The 18,844-nt window shown below is 47.8% G+C and overlaps 1 protein-coding gene across 1 annotated transcript in view; it reads right to left on the reverse strand.

Annotated features, from left to right (window-relative positions):
- The window catches only part of Drc11 (dynein regulatory complex subunit 11), a 170,149-nt gene extending 152,400 nt beyond the window's left edge, over positions 1-17,749 (reverse strand). Inside the window, exons 1-5 of the mRNA XM_074069567.1 lie at positions 17,560-17,749; positions 11,507-11,831; positions 8,164-8,280; positions 5,751-5,933; positions 4,671-4,742 (exon numbers count right to left, since the gene is read on the reverse strand). Coding sequence (XP_073925668.1) covers positions 4,671-4,742; positions 5,751-5,933; positions 8,164-8,280; positions 11,507-11,831; positions 17,560-17,570 — 708 coding nt within the window. The 5' untranslated portion in view covers positions 17,571-17,749. The remainder of the gene's footprint in view (positions 1-4,670; positions 4,743-5,750; positions 5,934-8,163; positions 8,281-11,506; positions 11,832-17,559) is intronic.
- Positions 17,750-18,844: the final 1,095 nt, after the last annotated feature.

The raw sequence follows: 18,844 nt of genomic DNA on the forward strand, positions 1-18,844 counted from the left end.
AGACACACACAGAGAGATTTTCTCCACTTTCCCTCTTCTATTCTCTCCAGGCCCCAGTCTATGGGATGATTCCACTCACATTCAGGGAAGGTCTTTCCCCCTTAGGCAATCCTCTCTGGAAACGCCTCACAGCTTCGCCCAGAGGTGGACTGTACCAATGTAGGTGTGTCTCAACCCCACGGGGTTGACATCAAAAGAATCATCACAATCTTTTTTCTAATGGACCCTAAAAATAATAATGCATCTTATAATTGATGATGCCTTAGATCCAATGACCTGGGAGTATGCCTAAAACACAAAGCAAAAGATGGGGAGGTGTCCCCAGGGGTTCCCAGTTTCCAAAAATAAACATTGACTTGTTTTTGAATTACATAGATTAATGGGGAATGGAGACATTTCCTGAATCACACTCACTATTCTGAGGTCAGTTCCTGTGCTTGTTGAGGCAGTGACTCTTGGACATCACAGTCCAAGTCTCTGCAGACCCAGGTGACACCATGCCCTTCTCCAGGAGAGCAGGTTCTTCCAGATGCTGGGACAGGGAGTGGAGCCCCTTTCTCCTCCAAAATAACCCTGTGCTGACCACAGAGGTCAGCCGCCGGTGGAGCTGCCCAGGACCTGGGCTGCAGTGGGATGCGAACGATTGGACAGCTCATGGGCTTACCAGGTCATTTGGCATATTTCAAATGTTCTGCCATAAAATTGATGAAAATTTTATTGACATGCCTTGAAGGTGGGACCAAATTAGGTTTTGTCTATACTTAATGCTGCTGGCAAGATCTTTTAGGTTATTCAAATCTTAATAGTCCAGAAAATTGAGTATTTATACAAGAAGATCTAACTAGAATATGGCTGAGATGGTTATGTTTATGTTTGAACCAAGAACAAAGGGATCTGATGTGGGATCTCACAAGTAGCACTTCATTTACTTTCTCTAAAGGTGAGGAGAAGTGATGCGGTGTTAGCAAGTGACACCTAAACATGAAAGGAATAATGTCAAGACCACTCCATCCTGCATTGGTTAAAAATTATAAATTACAATGAGCTTTTCATTTCAATCTGTGAGCCTTTCTACTATTACAAATCGAAGATAAGGAAAAAGAAGTCTCAAGTTTTGATTACTGAGATATAAATACACATGCAGACACATACTGATAAGTTTATAGATGGGAAATGTGTTGCAAATTAACTATTCTTTAGCCAAGTTTCACTTCTAACACCGACAAATGAGCTAAGCTATGATTCATATCTCTTTCCCCTGTGATGCAATTTTGAATATCTATCTGACTTGCAATTTTAATGACAATGGGTGCATGTTTATTGTAGAAAGATGCAAGGATATGGAAAAGAATAAGAATTGGATCGTCGTGGTCATATTTTACATTTTATGACACACAGAGGAAGTCCAGAGTGTCACTTCTACAAGGTCTGAGGGATTTTAGCTCCATGAGCCGTTTCTAGATGTCGTCTCTTACCACGACAGCATTCCGCTGATGAGACTATCTCTGGATTGTACACTTGGTTCACATTCTTATTCTATTTTTGGCAAAGAAATTCCAGGGATTGGCATCACTGAGCCAAAAGGTATGCTTTTTAATGCTTGTAGCAAAATAGACTAGACTCAGAAAGGTGGGCACTTAACCCCTCCTCAGCTGTCCCTGGGGCTGAGGGTGTCTCTGGGCTCAATCCAGCTGTCAGCATTACTGGTTCACTTTTTCTTTTTGAACTGTGTATACTTTTAAAAGCACCTGTGATTTCTTGATTGGAACCATGCTGCTCTCTGAAGGTAGGGTTCCTTCAAGCTGCAGACCTGCCTCGTGGTCCCAGGGCTGCCCCTTACCCCTTCCTTGTCCTACGCAGATATTCTCTAGCAACTCTCCCCTGTGCCCCATTCCATAGTGACAGCTGGGCCTCAGGGACCAGACCAACCCATGCTTGGTTTACTGAAGTTTCTTACTGCTTTGGTGAAGTTTTTGAGATCCTGGGGCTTGAACTCAGGGCTTTGCACTTGTTAGGCAAGTGCTCTACAATGTAAGCCATGCCTTCAGGTCTTTTTGCTCTGGCTATTTTTGGAGATAGGGTCTCCCTTTTTGCCAGGAAGCCATAACCACCATCTTCCTGATCTCAGCCTCCCACTTAGCCTGGGATGACAGGTGTGAGACACCAGCACAGTTCTGCCTCAGTGAGTCTTGATATTTATCCTTCCCTAGACATAAGTTTCTAACTTATGACCACAGCTGTTTGTGACATCACCCATTAGCTTTTTTTTCAACTTGTTGGTATTTGCGGTAATTTATGGTAGATTTGTGTCTTTTCTTGTTGACCCCGCTAGAGCTCTATATTAGTGTTTTCAAAGACTCAATTCTTGTACTTATCAACACAACAGTTTAAACATTTTTATCTGGGGGCATCAGGCAGTGTAGCTCAGGGCAACACAGCCGAAGTCAATGCTTCCTTTCCTTCTTCTAGTTACAATGCCCTTTAGTGGAACTGAGCCAGTCAACAGACAAGGCCACACCAGGGTCTGGCATGACCTCTGGTGATACCTGGCTCTGTGAGGAGCTGGCTCACAGGACTTCAACAGCTGTCTCCACATACTGACGGGGTTATTATGTGAAAAAGAACTAAGACACATTCTCAATTCCCGTCAAGATTCCAATGTCATTCTTCACAGAAATAGAAAAAATAATCCTAAAATTCACTTGGAAATATAAAAGACCCTGACTAGCAAGAGTAATCCTGAGCAAAAAGAGCAAGGCTGGGGTTATCACAATATGCTGGTGAGGACAGGGAAGGGAAAGGGAGCCCTCACACACTGTTGGTGGGAACATAAACTAGTGCAACCACCCATGGAACTCAGTATGGCGGTTCCTCAGACAACAAAAGTAGACCTACCTGTGACCCTGCTATGCCATTCTGGGGCATACATCCAAAGACGTGTAAGTCAATGTACAAGAGAGACACCTGCACACCCGTGATTATTGCAGCTCTGTTCACAATAGCCAAGCTATGGAATCAGCCTAGGTGACCGATAACAGACGAAAGGATAAGAAAGTGTGGTACATATACACCACAGAGTATTATTCAGTCAAAAACAAGGTAGAAAAGGGGCATTCAGATTAGTACTGGAGGTGGACTGCTCAGTGACCACCTGTCCTCCTGATCTGGTGCTGCCTGGCATTTGCAGGAAAATGGATGGAACTAGAGATTGTCATGTTGGGTGAGGTAAGCCAAGCTCAAAGGGCCAAATATCGCATGTTCTCATGCATATGTGGCATCTAGACCAAAAACGATGGTGATGACAACAATAACGATAATAATAATCACGGATTTGAGTGTCAAAGGGGACTGGGTCGGGGAGAGGAGGAGGAGAGGGCACGCACTAGGGGGCGATCGTGGTTGAAGTACATTACATACATGCACACATACATTTATGGGGACAGTATAATGAAACCCACAAAATACTGTTTGAAAAAGGGGGAGGAGAGAGGGAGGTTCAGGTATAACAGAAGGGGTAAATTTGATCAAAGTACATTGTAGACATCTATGGTAATATCACAATGAAACCTCTTTGTATAATTAATGTATGCAAAAGAGAAGAAGTAATTTGCATTCTGAGCTTCCACAGGGGACCTAGCCTGGGTAGGTCAGCTGGGTCTGTGGGAGGTGGATTCCAGTTAAAGGAGCAGGAGCTTTGAAAATGACGCAGGATGGGCTGCCCTGGAAGGCAGGGGCTCTGTGCTCAGGGTGAGCAGGCCTCCTTAGGGCCTCACACTTGACCATGTGGACTGTGCAGAAGAACCTAAGAACTCTAGGGTGGTCTCCTGTGCCCTGCCTCCTGGTCCTCACCCCTGGTGTAATCTCCCCCTGAGTGTGGGCAGCCCTATAACCTCCTTCTAACCAATAAGACAGGGCAAAGGTGCCTCTTCTGTGATGATTTGCACAAGACTGTGGGTGTCCTTTGTCCTTTGCTGGCTTTGACAAAGCAGGTGGCCCACATGGCCAGGAGATGGGGCTACCTCCATCTGACAGCTGGCAATGAACTCAGGCCCCCAATCTGACTGCCCACAAGGAACAGAACCTTGCCAATGGTCACTCAAGCTTGGTGGCGGATCTTCTCCAGGTGGGCCTCAGCTGGGACCCCAGCCTGGCTGACACTCTGACTGCAGCTGTGTGAGACCCTGAGCAGAGAGCACAGCTAAGCTGGGCTCAATCCTGGCCCACAGAAACTGTGATGTACAAGTGGGTGTCGATCTAAGCTCCTAAATTTGTGATAATATTGCTGTTTGGCAACAGATAAGTAGCGCAGCCTTTCAACTCTGTGATTTAAGTAATCATCATGGAGATCCCCTCCCCCCGCCAGCTGTATCAAAGCAAACCCGTTTTCTTGGCCATAAATACCAAGAAAGCCGCTGTTGACAGCAGACAGGAATAGCATATGGCGATCCCGTGAGCCTGTGAGCACGGTGCATCTCACCCAGAGACACGTAAAGGGGTCAACCCTGACCTCTCCCGAACCCCTAGATGCTTCTGCACAGTACTGGCACCTCCATTCTCCTGAGTCATCTGCTTTGCCTTCCTTTCTTCCCTCAAAAACCCTGTAGAGAAGACACTCATCTTACAGAGTGATTGTCTTTAAGAAACAGGGTTGTGGGTGTAAGGTAACTTACCATACCCAGGAAAATCATCTCTGCTTCTCTTTCTCTTTCAGTTTTCTTGAATTGAGAGTAAGTTCGCCAAATCTGAAATCAAATTCATATTTACTGTTTAATGCATAAGCCAAACTAAAGCAAATGCTGGCCTGGAGTTTCTCCCAGGTGCATTTGCACATCCCAGATGTCGTAGAGGTTGTGCACGTGTGCGCTGAGGGAATAGCTTTTCATGCTGTGAGCACAGGCAACATTGTTAAGAAAGGGTGACCCACAGAAGTGACCATAGCTCTCAATTGTGAAGCTCCAGAAACCTCTAGATGGCAGAAGTGCCAGGCTAAGATCTCAGGGTGGCAACTTTCTGGTTTTACAAGAAAAATTTCCAAAGTAACAGCGGGGAAATAGTACACAGAAGTGTCTAAGAATTGTACAATTCAACCTTTTAACTCAGATGCTGAAACTTTATTCTAACCCCACAGAAACTAGAAAGAAAAGAATCTTGTCCATCCCTCCCACCTTCCTCTCCCACACCCAGTCAAGAATAATTAGAGACGGAGTCTGCTCTTCTGGCTCCATATTAAGTCTGGATACTTATTTTCTCTTAAACCTAATTCTGTGTTACCATCCTGTCATTTTCCTCCATGTAGCCCTAGGCACCATTAGAAAACAGATGGGGTACCCGTCAGTGCTGTTCCTCTGACAAGGAGTGGCCCAAGAACGCCAGTGCTCTGGTTCTTAGTGATGGCCACTGGACTTTTTTAAATGGATTACTTTTCTGCAAGTTACCAGGTATTAATTCTCCCACATCTCTTTTGAAATTTTGTCTGTGTCATTAAAGATTCATACCCTCACTGAATTTTAGCAACATTCTTTCTAGCATTGAATAAAAGGCCCGTTGTTTGATGTCCATTTAGGGTGAAACATTGGAAATGTGACCAAGTTTAGTTAATGGTTTCTCCAGGGTAAGTTAAACCTTTTTGGAATTTATTATCTAAGTCCAGCTCTACCAAACGTTTTGAGTTTCAGCTCTCAGCCCCGAAGCAGGAACACACCTCTGGCCAGGTAAGACGCCCTGGCCCTGTCCCTGGAGCCCCTTCCCACCTTTTGAATCTGGAGTGCGGCAGTGCTGTCGGCCTTCTCCCCACGCATCTTGGACTGCTTTGCTCTGAATTCCTGAAGGTAGATTTGCTTCATGAACAGCGCTCTCAGACGGCCTTGCCGGGCCCGCTCAGCAATCTGGATGACTTTAATAGCCTCATCCAGGGACATGCTCTTTAAGTATTTCTGCAGAGAACGGGGACATCAGTGTTTAGACATGTTAACTACATCCTCCGGTCTCAGAAATATCGCTGGCCCACTTCTGACACACGGTGTTGGGAGCCCCTGGCGGGGTGCGGTGTGCGGCCTCCTGGTGCGTTTGCGTCTCAGTGAATTACGCACATTTTGATGCTATGCCCTGCTGGAGCTGCAATTCCAAGTTTAAGGACCGCTCTCCTTCCAAACAAAATACCGATTAACGCCCAGATATCTTAGTCTGCAGCAAGTTATATTAGAAATATCAACAAAATGCAATCAATAAAACTTGAAATTGCCATTGCATCCTTTGTTACTTCATGGTAGAAACAGAAATTAAAACACAGCTCTAATATAAGAAGTTAAAATGTGTTTCAATTACAAGTTTAAAAGCAGTTCAGACTGACCTTCCTGAGTATGACTGATGTTAAAATCATTCTAGGAGCATTTAATTGTATATGTGGACTATCTTCCAGTACCGACACATTTGCATTTCACAGCGGTGAAACAGACGATGTGGATCTCACTCAGGTCAGGTGTGTGGGGACAGTCGGGTTAGGGGCTAGACTTTTAGGGGAAACTGAGAAAAAAAGTAAGGTCTCTGGGAGCCCCAGAGGCCTGTGTGAGTGGACTCAGGGGTGAGGACTCACTGCTGTCCTAAGAGCAAGGAAGGAGCTGTGTGTGTGACCTGGCTGGTGGGGGGGGGGTGCTAGCGGGTGTGGTGTCCATGGCAGGTGAGGCCCTTGGAATCAGAATAGCAGCTAGCACAGGCTGAGGCCTGTTCCAGGCCTCAAGGGCAGTGTAGGCCGCCATGTCAGGATGAGATGCAAGGTACGGGGGCCTTAAGGGTGGGCGCTGCACTCATCACTGGGTCCCTGCCTCTCAGGGCAATCTTCTCTGTGTTACAAGGTGGGGAGGGGCACAGGAAGATGAGAGAAGGACAGGAAGATGAGAGAAGGACAGGGAAGGGAAGGTTTGCTGAGAACCTACATGCCAGATGCCCCTCATGTGTGTGCTCATTAAATTCACAAAAGCAACCTCCGAGGCAGGTCCTGTCATGACCACTGAAGTGATGGGGGATTCAAAGAGATAAAGTGACTTACACATGTCCCCATGGTTAGCAATTGCCAGGACACTGGGAACAGAGACTGACAGTCCCTCAGTTAAACTTCCCCCAGCAGCCCCCTCAACAGGCCATGTTGAGGAAAGTGGCTTGCCAGAGTTCGGGGGAGGGGTTCTTGAAAGGTTTCTGGAAGGGTGCTGTATCAAGTTGGTTCCATTTTGACAGGAAGGTAGGTAAGACAGAAGCACACGCCTGTCTTCATCAGAAGGCTCTGGTATGTAAAAGGAAAGATAATGCCAGGCTAGCTGAGACAGGTGTGCTTCACCTGTGCCCTGTGGCAAGCAGACAGGGCACTTTTGCCCCTGCCGTTCCCTGCGTGCACCTGGAATCTTCCTTGATACCATCACCCAGGCTGGCAACACCCAGTGGGGCCTGTTTGTAGGAAGAGTGGATGTGTGGAGTGCTCCTTGTTCCCCGGGCAGTGAGGACCAGGGGAGTGAGGTACTGATTTCATAGGCCCTGACAGTCACTGAAATGCATAGGTTGACAGGGAGGCTGCGTGGGAGACTTCTGCCAGAATTCAGGGAGTGATGGGAGTGTAAGACAGCCGTGAGAGCAGGAGAAGGTGGAGTTGCACAAACACAGGGGATAGGAGGGCCGGGCTGGAGAGCAGGCGGGATCCTGCACCTTGCTCTCTAGGACAGGGTTGTTTTCCTTCATGTGATCCAAATGACTCATCTGGAAGTGCTGGAAGGCCAATGGGTGCTTGAGAAAATGTGCTGATTTTCAAGTTCATAGGAAGTTATGTTGGCACTTAATTTTTTTTATATGAACAATATTTGGCTTGGCTTTAGCTAGGTGAATTTGTGAGGAAAAACTAAGTCGAGCTGATAATCAACTCAGTCTTAGACATTCCCATTTAACCCACAAAGCAAGATGTTTTCATGTCTAGTTCTCAGCTCTTGAAAGGTGCTGAAGAAGCATCACCAAAACCACATTGCAAGAGTTACTCCACTTTCTATACACTGCAGTAGCAAGGGAGAGGGTGATCTTCCCTCAAATTGAAACAATCTAATCGCATCTCACACAATCAGGAGCAGCAAAGAAAGGAAGTTCTGTAAGTTATGAAAAACTGGTTGTTAGAAGGATACAAACCACATCATGTACATTCAATCCACTGTCGGCCCGTATCTGAGCGAGGAGTTTCTCTCTTTCTTTTATTACTTCCAACCTCTCCTTCAAGAAGTACTTGGGTATGGGAATATCTAATTGTTGCTAGAGAAGAGAAAGAACAGGCAAAAGAACATTTTGCTCATGGTTCCGGACTCAAATCCAGGTAAAATACATAGGAAGGACAAACACATTGGAGACTAAATAAATTTACCTTCATTCACATTTAAGAGGTGGTGAGGCCAATAGAGTGCAGGGAATCCTCAAAATGAAAACCGCAGCTCTGTCTTTTGTTTTGAGCATTACAGTAAAACCTTAGGAATTTATGGCCACTAGACCTCAATTAACTATTAACTCATGATTACTTCGTGAATTTAAGGAAATATAATAGGGTCTCAGCCTACCTAAAATAATCACACAAGACAAAGTTTTTGGCTACTGAGGTCTTTGAAATAAATCTAATAATTAATCATGAGCACCATCAACTATTTGTATATAAATGGGAATAATTTTTTGTAATAATTCAGTTTTATTTTTACCAAAATGATTCCATTACAAAAATTATCTGTGAAGTTAATTGGCTTTATTAGGTAACTTGTTTTTATATAATAACTATAAACATCTGTTCTTCACTCATGTGTATTAGCAAGTTTTTCAGATTAGTGGAGGGTAAATGAATATTTGTTAGTCTAAGTTAAACAATCAGGAGTACAGAAGTGCTTTTCAAGGGTCCTATTGAGAAACCTTATCCCAGACACTCTCAGACATGCCAGCTGCTTCCTGGTAGACCAGTTATCTCAGGAAGCAAGGGTTTTGCCTTCAGAGTCAGCTTCCCTTTCCAATTCAGGGTGTGACTCTCTCCATCTTCCCCTGATACCTAGGGAATTTTGGATAGGAATTCTCCTAAGGAAGTGTTAAAGCATAAAGGGGCATCATTTTTAGGACTTGGAGGGACAGTATCCCAGGACCTCTGGGAGGTGTCTGTAGCTCTGAGACATCAAACTTTCTTTAGACTAATGGGCTTGGCGTGACCTGAGGGGAAGCTGCCAGGGTCCAGTGGACAAGTGTGCCCTGTGGATAGAGGGCAGCCAGAGAGGAGTCATGCTATTAATAACACGTCCAAGAATTGTACTTTTCCAGTTTTTAAGATAACACTTTACTGACATGGCTCCCTTCGGGTCCATTTAGGACCTTGAAACTATAGTTAGGATTTTACAGTTAGGAGGGTGAGGAAACAGAGCAGTTGAGAACTGAAGCCAGGGGAAGAGCTGCCACATATCCATCATAATACCTGGATACTTGCGGGCTTCCCATTCTCTATGGAGTGGGACTGGGGAGCCTTCTGGTAAAGGAAAAACCTCTCTCCCCTATGTGTGTCTCTGCATTAGGAGAGCCTGTCAGGACAGGCCACAGAAACAGTCCTCTGGCTAGTTGAGTCCAAAGAGGGTACTTATGGAAGGACTTTGGGGACCCTGTGGAACCAAGGGACAGGGATAAATATGTCTTTAAGGCTCTGCCATTTACTTTTGCTTCTCTCATTGTTTTGTCTTTTCTTCCTGGCTTGCCCTCCCTCTTTGTCTCTGAAGAATGGCTTCTTCCATTCTTCAGAGCTTCTGGTTCAACTTTGCAGTTTGGGAGACTACAGTTCAGAACCCAAGACAGGGGCTGGTCTTGCTTCCTTTGGCTTGATTTCAGTTTCTCTCATGGAGGGACTGACTGGTGCAGCCTCATGGGTGCCCCTCTCTGGATCAATCACTATGGTCAGGACACAGGATCCTACCTATAAATAGCCAACTAATCAGCGGGGAGCTGTGGGCCTCATGTGTGACAGCCATAGAGGCTGAGTCACAGATGATGCCGGTAGGTTTGCCCCCCACCCCCACCCCAATGGATAGAAGTTCCCAGGATTGGCTCACAAGTGTCTCTCTGGCCATGCTGGATGCATCCCCTGGCCACGCGAACTTCACTAACATCGCACGGCTCCATCACTGTTTCCAGTCAGGACTGGTAGAAAACATGGCTGATGGGTCCCTATAGCATCCCCTCCAGTGAAGGCAGTGAAGGCTTCCTGGCTGATGTTTGTTCACTTGTCACCTCCCCAGTTCTCCATGACTCTGTCAAGATGGCCACAGCCCCTGGCCTTCAGTAAGACAAGTAGCCGAAACAGAGAGTCAGCCAGGCAGTGTGAACAGCAAGAAAAATGGAAGGAGACCACCACATAGATCCCATAAACTTACTAGTCCTTATATTGAGGGATTATCTAATATCCTTGAAATTACATTTATAATTATAATATCACCTTTTTAATTAAATTTAGGAGAATAAGTTAATAAATATTTGTATCCCATTTATCCTTGGTTGTTCTTCATATTTTCACATGGGTGACTAAAGTACACCTGACTAAAGAATGTAGTGACTTAATTCACTTCTGACAAATGAATGCAGCAAGCATACGAGCTTTGGAATGATATCCAGGGTTTTCATCCATTTCAGTTCCTCTCTTTTCGTACATCCCGATAAAACCAAGGAACAGTACTAGGAGAGTCCATCCCAGAAAGAAACAGAACTTTTATAAAAGCCAACACATTTTCAAAGTGAAGGAACATGAAACAGCATGTAAAAAATTAAACATGTTCTTTTAATTTGATTTTAGGGAAACATACCTTTCAAAATGAAAGGTGTGTTCATAGGACCAGTAGCCACTAAGAAGTGAGGTGTCTAATGCCCCTGGCAGGACTAACCACACAGAGAATCAGAAGAAAGTTCCAGCAGGTGTCTGGCAGCAAGGTGAGAAGGGCAGTGGCTGGCTGAAGGCCCTCAGAAGGGTGCTGTGGTCACTAGGTGCTAAGGGGGAGGGACCAAGGGAGGAGATAGAGGGCATACCCTTCTTTGGTATCTAGAACACAAGGCCCATAGCCACAAATCCATGGAGTCACCAATGACCCAAAGAAAGGAGGAGGTGTATCCATCTGAGAATAAAGACTTGGCACCAACAGGTAACCATCCAGGGGTGATGACAGGGAAAACAGACCCAGAGAACAAGGTGCCGCTCTGGGAAGCTGGAGGCCTGAGATGCAGGATATTTAGGAGTCCTGGCAGGCATCATGGCACCTGGTAAGACCACACCCCAGTGTCTTGGCCCAAGGACTGGTAATAGATTCCTGTGCATCAGAAAGGCGCCTCTTCCATGATAGCATGGTGTGATTTAAAGGCAATGTTTAGACTTGTAATACACCAAACAACTTGTAAGTAAACATGTGTGGGAAGTGTGTTGGGCACAGGCCCATGTATCTTATTTACAACAAAAGGGAACTTGCAACAGAATACTTACGGGAGCCAGCTTTAGATCCTGTAAAACATCATCAAAATAATGAAACTCAGATAATTCCAATTCAACCATTTCATTCTTCAGCTCCAGAATGCGACCCATCACAGCATCCAGGATCTTCCGGATGAGTATCCGCTTTTGTGGATGGACCATCTGGTCATAGATATTCTCCATGTTCCTGAAGATCTGCACGTATTTAATGTAGAAGGTGGCCAGCATTTGGAAGATGAAAACTTGGTTTCTCTGTGCTTCCACCATTTCCTGAGACTCATTATTAAGCAAAGAATTAAGGGCTTCTTGGGTCTGGTGCCACATTTTGTTATACATTCTGAGGGGAGACACAGAATTCAGACAATCTAGCAAACCAATTCATCTTGTTAGGCACACATATTGGCCACCCATCATCACAAAATATAACGCACAGTCAAGTGTGAGCCCAGGACACTGGAAGTGGCCACAATGTTCTTAAGATAATTTATGTTCTGTTTTAATGTATATGTGGTTTTTGAAATGACCACTGGTACTATTATCAAATAGTTTAAAAAGTATTTTCCTAAATGATGTAGTTTTCCTCACCATACCTGTGAAGTCAGTATTATACTAATTGAAGCAGTGAAGTAATTGATACACAGAATAATCGACTTATTTGTGCATACACATAGCTGGTAGAGTGTAAATTGGAACCACAATTTTGGAAGTACTTTGAAATTGTCTTGTGAAGTTCAGTGTGTACGAATAAATGATTACGTTCCAGAGAAACACTTTCAAGTGTACCAAGGATGATTATGGCTGTATCTTTTTATAATGGCAAAAATGTAGAATTGTCCCAAATGTGCCTTAGCAAGAGGACAGAAAAATAATTGTATATTCATCAACTGCAGTATACTTCACACACTAGTGAGACACGTGTGAATGGACTTCAGCTAAAGTCACCAACTGTCATCCCCAGAAACAATGCCGAGAATGGCTTCAGGCTGACCCCCTCCACCTGCCCCTGCAACCCCCGGGCCTCGTTCCAGTGGGTTGAGACAGGAGAACAACAGACAGGGAGCTGGAGAGTGGGGAACTGGGTGAGGTGTGTCCTGTCCCACTGCTGCCTGGAAGGCCAGCAGAAGCCTGGGGAACCCTTCCACCAAAGGCAAACCTAGGACGTGCTGCCATCCCTGCTGGCTTCCCTGCACTCCAGTGACCTTTGTCACTGGGCTCTTTAATAGGCCCTCTGTGTGTGCCTGCATGTCTTGCTGGGACCTGACCAATGCAATCATGGCAGACAGTCCCTGCTGTCCTAGGGCTGAAAGGAGAATTGGAAGTCCAGCACAACTGGGCAGGGGTTTCTGCACAGGGCTGGGTGCTGGGTAGTGACCACTGTTTCCCACTCTTTCTAAGATCTTTCCCTGTGCTGAGGGAGAGGACAGTCCATCCCCTGACTGAGAAGACTGTGGGCTGAGGGGCCCAGGACTCAGTCCCCCTGGGCTGCCTGCCTGGTAGCTTACCCCAAGCTTCCTGTGCCTGGCCCCCACTGTCTGCACGACAAGTAAGAGTAGCAGTCACTCCCCTCACCCCCAATGTGGATTACAACCAGTCTTCTGTTTGTGGACTTGTCGGAAGGACCTGGCTTCACCTCTGCCAGGCAGACCCACACTCCCTGCTTGCTTCCTCTCCTCTTGCCTGGTCTCTTCCCTTCTGTCATGTTTTCGTTTTCATCATAGCTCTTGTTTTTTTTCAGTACTGGGGTTTGAGCTCAGGGCCTACACCTTGAGCCACTCCACCAGCCCTTTTTTGTGGTGAACTTTTTTTTGAGATAGGGTCTCTCGAATTATTTGCCCAGGATGACTTCGAACCTTGATTCTCCTAATCTCTGTCTCCTGAGTAGATAGGATTACAGGTGTGACCACCGGTGCCTGGATCATGATAGCGCCTGTCATGTGCTCAGGTGTCTTCTTCGCCCTCACGAGCTCAGCCTTTTATACCTTTATTGACATTTGAGAGGTCGCTCAGGAGAAGTGGAGGTAAATACACAGGTTCATTGCCTCGCTTTGACCTTCATCCTGACACCATCACTAAGCATTCCCCTCCAGGTGTGCCCCGCCTAGGGTCCCCACCTGGCCCTCAAACATGCTTGGGACATCCTGGTGACTGATAAAATCTCAATGATCCCTTATTGAGGCCATGAAGCACCACTCCATTTGCTGTTTTCATCTCTCTGGCCAAACATTAAATGTGCATCTTGACGGGAGCAGGTTTTTAGGTTCAGATGACTATGACAGTGTGAGCCATGGTCCTGAGTGCTTTATGTGCCCTGGCACACACAATCCTCACGCTACCTCTATAAGGTGAGTGCCACTGACAGATGAGGAGACCGAGGCACTGAAGTTATTGCCCAAAGTCCTAAGATTGACACAGGACCTGCACCACCTCGGCAGTCCTGCTCCAGACCTCAGGCTCTGACCACTAAACTTCACCATTTCCTGTCCAGTAAACAAGGGACGACAAGTCTCAGGGCACAGATGCGATGGCCACCACAAGAAACAAAGACTGCGTGATTCCAAACCCAAAACTCTCCCTCCCCTCATCCCATATTGACTTAAGATGCTGAATTGGGCCCGGGTGCTCCATCCCCAGGGTGTTCAAGCACTAGAGTTTTTCAAACTCAGCAATATTTAGATGACACAGCCAGCACTCTGCTAGATTACCTTATCGTAAAGGAGAACGGGCTAGTTCATTCCTGGCATAATTAGTGGCAAATAGTGTGACTAAGCAGGAATGCAAATGACTACCTCACAAAGCAACAAGAACAACATTTTGTTAACTATTGAAAGGAATATTCTGGCACTCTGCAAACCATGCCTCACAAAAATAAGCAAACAGGAGTGAGCAGGAGGAAGCAGAGACGATGAAGTCAGAGGTGAGGTGCAGGCTTTGTACAACAAAACACCACGAAGAGGACAAGGCCAGCAGGGTGTTAGTTTACTGAAGAGGCCCAGGCTTCCAGAATCTGAGACGGGACCGCAAGCCAGGGTAGTTGCTGTCCTGAGAGGGCAGAGGCTGATGGGTACCCACAAGGCTCCACAGTGATGAACAGAGACACAAACAGTGCTCAGTTGGTTTTACACATTTAAGAAGGGCTTTGCCCCAAACCTGTCAGGACAACACAGAAGAAAAAAAGTCCAGGCTAATTTTGTTTAGCACGCTGGCCTGAAATTCCACTTATAAACAAGACTCAGAGCCAGATCTAAAGTGTGGTTCCCTCTAACCATAGAATGGGGAGCCCAGGAATGCCCAAGGCTCAACACCTGGGAACCCCTGACCTCGCAGAGCAACTGAACAGTAAAACCACAGCTAATTACCATAGACACCAGGAGGTGCTCAGGGAACTTTAACTAACAACCCACACTTGAGTCAAAAAGCCTGTGTGCATATCAAGGAACAGACAAGGATGACTTCCACAAATGCTAAAGCCGAGACAAATTCATCTTCACCAGGGTTACTTCAAATGTGCCCTCAAAAATAGGAATAAAGCCAGGCATGGTGGCCATGCCTGTAATCCCAGCTACATGGAAGGACACCTGAGCATATGACATGTGACTAGGAGAATCACTGTCCAGGCTGGCCTGGACAAAAACCTGAGACCTTACCTAAAAAACCAGTTAATTCCACGGAGACCAAACCCATCAAGAGTGAGGAAGGGCTCGGGGGCTGAGGAGGCGCTTGCTTCCACGGGGGTCCCAGAGGAAGAAGGCTTCGAGCAGGCTGGGCACTGTGACGGGGAGAGCTGGCCAGGGCAGCCTGGCACAGGATGAACAAACTCATGAGTCAGCTCCAGCCAGGGTCAGAGCAGCAGGAAGTCGCCAAGACCACGGACAAGACAACGTCTTTGTGCCGTGCAAGACGCTGTCATGAAAACCCTGCCGAAGTTTTGGTGTGGACGTGTTTTGACTTTCTGGTTACGGCAAGATTTTTTTTTCTTTTTTACAGGTGGACGTGCCGAAGGTGTTAGGCAAACCTCCTTCTGAAAACGCTCAGCTCAGACGGGTCCCGGGCCTCCTGGGCCCGCACCTCCTCCCATGGCAAGCCCGGATGACACCTGCTCTGGACACCTCAGAAAGCTACTGTAGGGCAGGGTAACAGAGCAGATGTGGAGGTGCTCCTGGGATCTCGCATGCACCTTGTAAAGGGAGGCCTTATTTCACCCACGATACTGCTTAACCTTTAAAAAAGATTTGAATAATTTCACACTTGGGCATGTGACCTGGAAAAGTGACAGACTCACACAGGGAGGCGGTGTGGTGGCTGAGGAGGGAGTGAGACAGGTGAAACAAACCAGATTATTTCTACAGCTAGGCTGGGGAGGGAGGGACTGTGTGCTTCCATGGGAAATCTAGATGTGGTAAGATAGGAATTTTCCTGTCACTTCACACATGATGAACCTTCCAGCTCCTCCCTGTCACCTACGTTGTCACTCCTGTCAAATGCTCCCTCCACTGTCCTGCTGCAGGGAGGCGCTCTTCTTGTCCCCTCCACCCCAAGTCCTCCTGCCCCAGATCTTCTGCCCATGGCTCTGTGCCTCACTCGTCAGACCACTCTTCCCAAGTCCCCCTCACTTTGAGTCCCATGTCATCAGGTGTGGTCATTACTGCCTTCAATGTCACTGTCCTCTTCCACCCACCAACATCTTCCTGGCCCCCCGCTCATCTCCCCACTGAACACCATTTTTACTTTGCCTTCCTGTGGGTAAACACCAAGCTCCTGCACCTAATGCTGGTACTGGAGCTACCCACGTCCTCAAATCCTCCTGAGGGTGGCACAGACCTCCTCTCCTCTGCTGACATGTTCTGATGTCCTTAACTGCTGGTTTGTTCACTTCAGTGAATGAACAGGCTGTTGTTTTCCTGTCTTAAAAAGAGCTCGTCTCCCATGTCCCCTGCCACCAGCCACCCACGTCCTTTCCTTTGCAGGGAAACTTCTTTAGCTGCTCACTGATCTTCCATGTCCCTCTCTCTCCTCCCGCTCTGTCTGAATAACTATCCCCCCACCCCATCACTCCACTGAATCAGTCCTGTCAAGGTCACTGGGTCTGCTTAGGTAAATCAGAAATATTCTGTTCTTCTCCAACTCATCCCAGCAACAGCTGACAGAATTGGTCTGCCCTCCTTCTAGAAGCACCGTTTCTCACCTGGCTTCCAGGGCACTGCACCCCCAAATTTGCTTTGATTCCTTTGCTGGTATCTGCTCTTCTCCCTGCCTCTTACTTTGGGTGACCCAAGGCTTATCCTTGTCACTTCTCTTATCTACACTCATTCCTTGTCACATAAAGACCACCCTCTGCCCACACTGCCAAGTTATTATTTCATGCACAGACCTCTGTACAGACCCAAGAGCTCAGCATTCAACAGCACCTGATCTCCATTGATGTCACTTCATACGCAATGTCCCCAACTTAACTCATCTCCGCCCACCAGCCTGGAGAGCCCAGAGCCTCTCTGAGCTGGGTCCCTCCAGACAGGGTAGGAGTGGAGCTGCAGTGTCTGTTTCCCCATCTTTGTGACAGCTTCCCCTCTTGGTACCTCAGCTTCTTCTTCCTCAGCTTCCTCTTGGGTAAAATGGAAATAATGTCACCCAAAGGCTGTGAAGACGTCAAGGAACAGAGCCCTAGAGCCAGCAGCTCAGCGCGGGCTTGAAGGGCTTGTTTTAAGACCAGAGGAGGTAACTGTATGGCGCCGTGCATGCGGTGTGATGGTGGGGACCCTGTGGAGAACCACCGGACTGGGGGCGATGAACAGGAAAGCCTCCCACCCATCCTCAGCACGGGGCGGTGGGCATAAGTGAGGGCCTGGCGGAGCGCAACTTCTGGGGGTAGAGGGGAGATCTAAGCGTCTCATGTTCACAAGAAGTGGACACTCCATCCTGAAGCACATCGAATTTGCTAAAAGGTGAAGAGGAGGAGGGGAGGTGGAGGGAGAGGAGGACAGGAGAGGAGAAGAGAGGAGGAAAGAAGCAGACACTTTTGGGCATGGAGAAGCCCACCCCGTGGCTCTGGATGATAGCCCATCACTTACGCATTCGACATGGTTGACTACTTTCCCTCTTTCCTTCGCCCACAGGGAAACTCTTCCTTTGCCCTCCGAAGGCTGGCGGACTACAGGGATCGGGACACCGGCACGGGTGTCCACAGTTTGGAAGTTCTTCTGGAGGAGGACAGGGACCGTGGATGATAGCCTCTCACTTGGGCAGGGAAAGGCTCGGGGGCGGGGGGGGGGGTGAGTGTGTCGCTGCACTGGCCGGGAGCGCGCAGGCACGGGGACCCCAGGCTAGGGGACTTAACTTGGCTCTGCGGCCTTAGCAACGGGGACGCGACGCCTGCGCAGTGCCGCTCTCCGCGCCCGTCCAGTGCGCTGCACGCCTGCGCCGCCCCCTCCTGTTTCCGTGGCAACCGCGCGCTACACGCTGCGGGCCTGGAGGGGGCGGGGCGGGAGAGTGGTGAGCAGCGCCCACCCCGCCCGCCCGGGTCCCTCCAGATCTCCGGGTTTTCATCCCCTCGGCTTGTCCTACTTGGCAAGGTCCTTCCTGGCGTCAGTCTCTGGTCTTCCAATCTGCAGAGTGGGCGCAACAGTCTTTCATTCATTCAACGCTCTTCTGGGCATCTGTGCTGGGGCTACAGGTCAGGGCAGCCGCTGCCCTCCTGGGGCTGCGTGAGTAGGATCCGAACCCAGGCCCGGTGCACGATGCTCCCTGCGGGTGCGGGTCAGCTGCGGTGTGGGCGCTGGGGGTGTTTGCTTTCGTTGCTTTTCTTTCTTCACCATTAGTGATTGCTGAGATTTGTTTGCAAACTTTAGAAAGAATCTGCAGCTCCCATGGGCGCATGTCTAGGACTAGGAAGGTGGGAAGAGCGTGGACAGGACATTCGCTAAACACGACAGATGGACTGTGGACAGACCGCAGACACGCTCCCCACATAATGGAGAAAGCACGTGCCACAAATCTCAAACCTGTACCCGGTGAACAGCAGCCTCCAAAAGCCCTGCCAGGAAAGGCACCAAGAATTCTCATCGGTACTGCTCCCTGAAAACAAGGCAGGAATCTAAAAAGAAGTGAGATGAACGGGCGAGTGGGGTCAGCGCACCACAATCCAGGGGGAAAGCTACCTCCAGCCTAATCCCATCCTGGACCTACACCTGTAGGACGGGTGGGAAAAGCCCCAAGCTTGTCGTCTTCTAGGATGTGCACGAAGGAGGCAGAGATTCACAGTGGGTCCCTGAGCACTGGGTCACAGGAGTGGGGACTCACTCTTAGCAAGGTTGCATGGTGGTAAGTTTTCTGGAATCTCAGAAGAGAGGGCTGAGT

The sequence above is a fragment of the Castor canadensis genome, chromosome 4, assembly GCF_047511655.1.
Source record: "Castor canadensis chromosome 4, mCasCan1.hap1v2, whole genome shotgun sequence".
NCBI classification, from domain to species: domain Eukaryota; kingdom Metazoa; phylum Chordata; class Mammalia; order Rodentia; family Castoridae; genus Castor; species Castor canadensis.